This window comes from Tenrec ecaudatus, chromosome 3 (assembly GCF_050624435.1).
Source record: "Tenrec ecaudatus isolate mTenEca1 chromosome 3, mTenEca1.hap1, whole genome shotgun sequence".
NCBI classification, from domain to species: domain Eukaryota; kingdom Metazoa; phylum Chordata; class Mammalia; order Afrosoricida; family Tenrecidae; genus Tenrec; species Tenrec ecaudatus.
Window position 1 is genome coordinate 150,694,434 of NC_134532.1, and position 4,776 is coordinate 150,699,209.

The 4,776-nt window shown below is 45.5% G+C and overlaps 1 protein-coding gene across 1 annotated transcript; it reads right to left on the minus strand.

The window, feature by feature from the left end:
- Positions 1 to 317: 317 nt before the first annotated feature.
- On the minus strand, positions 318 to 2,858 carry LOC142442837 (C-X-C motif chemokine 6-like). Its single transcript, XM_075544208.1, has 4 exons — positions 2,672 to 2,858; positions 2,286 to 2,418; positions 2,091 to 2,177; positions 318 to 1,723 (listed from the first exon to the last, which is right to left on the minus strand). Exons 1-4 carry the CDS (start codon positions 2,778 to 2,780, stop codon positions 1,705 to 1,707), a joined length of 348 nt encoding a protein of 115 aa, XP_075400323.1. The 5' UTR covers positions 2,781 to 2,858; the 3' UTR covers positions 318 to 1,704.
- Positions 2,859 to 4,776: the final 1,918 nt, after the last annotated feature.

Genomic DNA, 4,776 nt, shown 5'->3' on the forward strand with positions numbered 1-4,776 from the left:
TTGCCTCAGAAACTGAGTCTGGTTTGGTTATGTCCTCATAACTAACACTTTCTTATTATGTCTGGGAAACAGTGAGTCAGTAAAAGTATAGGTAGGGAAGTCTGATCCCATTTGTGTTTTCTGTAGACCCCAAAGATTGCTGGAGTAGAACTGTATAACTGAACGAGGAGTGACCTTGGAGAAAGACTGGAGTTATGCAATGACCTTGGAGAAAGAGGTGTTCTCTGTTAGCTAGAAAAAAGTTGAGTTTCTCTCGCCCTCTTTTTTAACTAATGGAGAATAAATGATGATGAAAATTTATTATAACAGACACAACATTTTTGAAATTTCAAACTCGTGTATTTTCCCAAAAGGATAAAGGAAGTACTGTAAACAAATAAGACATACAGTTTTTTAAAGGGGGTGCAGTTTTCATACAATGAATGCAATATATAATTCCTTACAATAAAAGGGACCAACCAAGCCTTACAAAGACAGTAAATCATCCTCAAAATCTTAGCAGTGCAATGTTTATACTGGAAGACCATATAATGAATTTATGTTCAATTAGTTTGCATGTTTCCAAAATTTTCAATGTACAGGTAATTGCGAAGAATATTTCATATTAAAATCACCTGAAAGAAGGCATTTCCATAATAACAGGAAATCATAAATATTCCTATTACATAGCTTTACCTAGTCAAACATATATTGTTACTAAAAGTATAGCATTCATAATATCTAATAAATATCATATAAAACCAAAGTGTAATGAGTAAATAATGGCATTATGCCATACTAAGAAGACATTAAATGTCTAAAGTTGTAAGAAAAGAATATACTGATTCTTCGAGAACTTAGAGGAGATTCTGTTGGCACAGTGAGTAGTGGGTTAAGTGTGAGACTGCTGGTGAAAAGGTTTGAAGTTCAAACCCACCAGCTGCTCCAAGAAAAAGATGAGACAGTCTGCTTCCATAAAGACTGATGGCCTCAGACCTCCAATGGAACAGATCTATCTTGTCCTACAGGATCTCTGTGAGTCAGAACAGACTCAAAGGCAGCGGGTTTGATTGGGGGTGGGGAGGTATCGATTTTAAAGATTTAGAAATTCTAAATAATTATACATTTATAATTATTGAGGAATACCTGAAATAAAGAAATGCATGCTACACAGATAAGTGCATGATATACCCAACTTTGTAACATAATGTAATTTAAACAGCATACCATGGTCAAGAGTAAAAAAGTTCTCTGATATATTCCCTCAAGAGACAACATCACAATATGTCTCATTTCATGCGAAGAGTGAGGATTGCCGTCCATCCGCATCAGTAACATTCCAGTGAAATATCATTTACCTATTCAATGTCTAGTCCTCTCAGTAATACTGTAAGGAATATATTCTAGAAATACAATAATCATGTTCAATTCGATACACTTTGAAAGAATAACAACCAGTGATCCTTCACTCACAATTGAAGCAGTTGCCAAAGATTCCAATAAAGTGACGGTTACAATAAATAGCACAAAATATTATGTTTAACACTTAATATGCTTAGCAGAAAGCTACAGGGACAAACAGGCCTCCTTCCTCAAGTTTCATGACATCGATGCCTGGCTGAAGAATGCCAAGTCTTGCTTAATGTCTCCTCTGGATGAGCGGTCTCCAGAAGAACATTTCATTGAAGACTGGGCAGGTTTTCCAATGCATTGTCTATCACTTAATCAGGCTTTCTTTTTTCCACTGTTGAGGAAATAATTCTGTCATTTGAATCCAGGTCCCCACACTCCTCCACTCCACCCTGCTTCCCAAACTGAGAGCTGGAAACTTTTGGTAAAAATATAGACTCAAGCCAAAGACTATACATCAAAATGCATCTCACTAATGAACTCAGCTGACTTGCTGACCCAATTGCATGGATGCCTGTGTGCTGAAGGCTTTCCGGGGCATTTCTGAACCATCCCCTCTTCTCCTTACTCTTTTTGTACTAATCATGGCCTCAGTTGTGGTAGCCAAAACCCAAAAGTTATCTCTGGCAGGCATAGACCCTGTGAACGCTACACTCTGCAAAGCAGAATTTTCAACCCACAAGAATCCAAATGGCAGGTACCTGTCCAGAATTTTCTTGATGGCTTTCCTGAACAGCGGAGCTTCTGGGTTGATGCAGACTTCCTTCTCGCCCTTCTTCAGCGTGGCTCTGCAGAGAGAAGAAGATGCGCCCATGTGCCATGGAGCTTGAAGACCTAGGCTGGGCCACTCTGACCTTCCAAAGGTCCCTGAACACATCACAGCCAGGGGAACTTACATCACTTCCACTTTGTGGCACTGCGGACCTGCGGCAATCACTTGCAGATTACTGATCATTTTGGGGCGAATCCCAGGAGTGTAGCCTAAACACAAGCAGCGCAGCTCTCGCAGCACGGTGCTCACTGGGCCAGCTTGGGTTGGGGGGCGGGCGGGGGGGGGGAGGAGGAGGAGGAGGAGGAAGAGAGAGAGAGAGAGAGAGAGAGAGAGAGAGAGAGAGAGAGAGAGAGAGAGAGAGAGAGAGAGAGAGAGAGAGAGAGAGAGAGAGAGAGAGATCATTATGGTTAGTGCGCAGGTAACCTGCAGGGAGAGCTTTCCTGGCTAGCGCACTCCCCGCGGCTTCCAGGATGCCCAGCCCTGCTGCAAAGGGGCCTCCAAGCTTCTTACCGTGGACAAGTGGCCTTGGTGGCGTCAGCAGCAGCAGCAGGGCGAGCAGCGTGCACAGGGACCCCGAAGGACCTGCGACGCGGAAGGCAGGGATGGATCTGGCAGGCATAGCAGCGAAAGGGTGCGAGCCTGCAGGGCAGAGACCGCGGAGAGGCTAGAGTTGGAAAGAGCGCGCAGATTGGAGATACTTTGCCTTCTCCAAGTGGTGTGCGCTCGCTTTTATTTGCATGTGTCTCCTTATTTCGGGCAGGAAATTAATCAAGCTATGGGACACTTGGGAAATTCCCTGCACGGGGGGGGGGAGGGGGGGGCGGAGTGGGAAGGGGGCGTGTGTGCCCAGGGAGCTCTGCAGCAAGAATTAGGTGGCTGGGAGGAGCTCACAGTACCAGATCTGCGGTGGACGCTGGAGCCTGGCCGGGCGGTTGCAGCAACCCCAGTGAGTGGTGGAGAGATCATGCAGGCACTTGGTCCTCACTTTCACCCTGGACCAGCTAGGGATGACGAGTCTCTGGGGAGCTGGGTGCTCTAAAGAGGAAAGACAGAAAAACAAACTCCCTGTGCAGTTTCCTCCTTTCCGCCTTTGTTAGCTGCCCAGTGCCCAAACCACAGCGCCACTGGGCAAAGTAACAAGAGGCTTGACTTTGGAAACATTTCTGAATTTCCTTAACCCTTTTATCATTACTGCTGTTATTGTTTAGGTAACTTAAGCCAGGATTACAGGCTCAGTAACCTGCAAGACTGCCCTCCCTTGCCTGGAGGCAGCTAGGTCATTCTAGGTTCCTTCCATAGTCTATGACTCTCTGGAATTTAGATTGAGAAGAGATTAAATGATGACAGTGCTTAGATGAGGACAATGTCTCCATTCCCACTGTTGTCCAGCAGTGGGCTGCAGAACCAGGTCTCCTTCCTGGCAACCCTATGCTTGTAGTATGGCAGTGGTGTCTGGAAATCTGCAAAAAGTATCCAGCAAATTGCCACTGATGATGTCTTTGCTTTTGGCAGTTCACTACACGGTTGGGGTGGGACAAGTTGTGGACTCTCTTAGGAGCAGGGAGATGAAGCAATGCCAGAGAGTTCATGCCAGCTCTAATTTGAACACTTCAAAGTGGGCATTGGATGCCTTTTGGGAACCATGATGGGAGGCACCCTGGTGGTACAAGGATTAGGCATTCAGCTGCTAAGAGAATAAGTGGCCAGATGTTGTGAAGCCTGTCACTACCCACTCTATAAGAGAAAGGTAGGATAGTCTGCTTTTGTAAAGATTTACATCCCTTGGAAACTATGGGGCCCTTCCACTCAGGCCTATAGGATCAATGAGTCAGAACGGTCTCTATAACCATGGGTTAAATTTGGTTAGATTTGGGTGGGTGGTTAATAAGCTTGAGGGGCTTAACAGGAGGTTTGGTTGAGGGGTTTGAACCTATGGTTTCCCTGAGTTCCCTGAGGATTCAAGGTTCCCACACAAGCTCTTGGGCCCTGGTGACAAAGTAGAAGGAGGCCTGGTGGTGCTGCTGACCTTCAGCTCAGCAGCCACTCTGAGAAGAGCGAAGACTGCTCTCATGAAGACGTCCAGCCGTGGAAACCCACAGGGGCAGTTCTACTCTCTCCTATGGGGTTACCATGAGTCAGAATGACTGGCTGGCAGTGAGCTAAGCTGATCATTGCTGAATTTAGTCTCCTGTGACCCCTGAGCTGCTCCCTGAAGCTGAAAAGTGCAATAGCTTCACTTTTCCTGTCTTTCTCTCTGCTCAGCTCCCTCTTAACTTTGTTAGCAGTGGAACAGTGAGGCTTATTGGACAAGTCTTACACATTTCTGACTCCATGGCAAGCCTGGATGTAATACTGGAATAACATGGGACTTCCTTTCCCAGAAATTTAGCTACATCCTCTTCAGGATGTTTTTCAAGAGCCATGTCCCCATGGTTGCTTTGTCAAATGTGATGGCGCTCAGAAACCAGTCATGTAACACAACCCTTTTCCTTACCTTCCACAACTGCGGAGAATGTTATAGACTCTGCCCCACTTCCCTGCCTCCAATCCCATCTTCCTTGACAGGACATCACCTTCTCTGAGAGATAAGGGAGTTCCATCGAGCCTTAGAACTT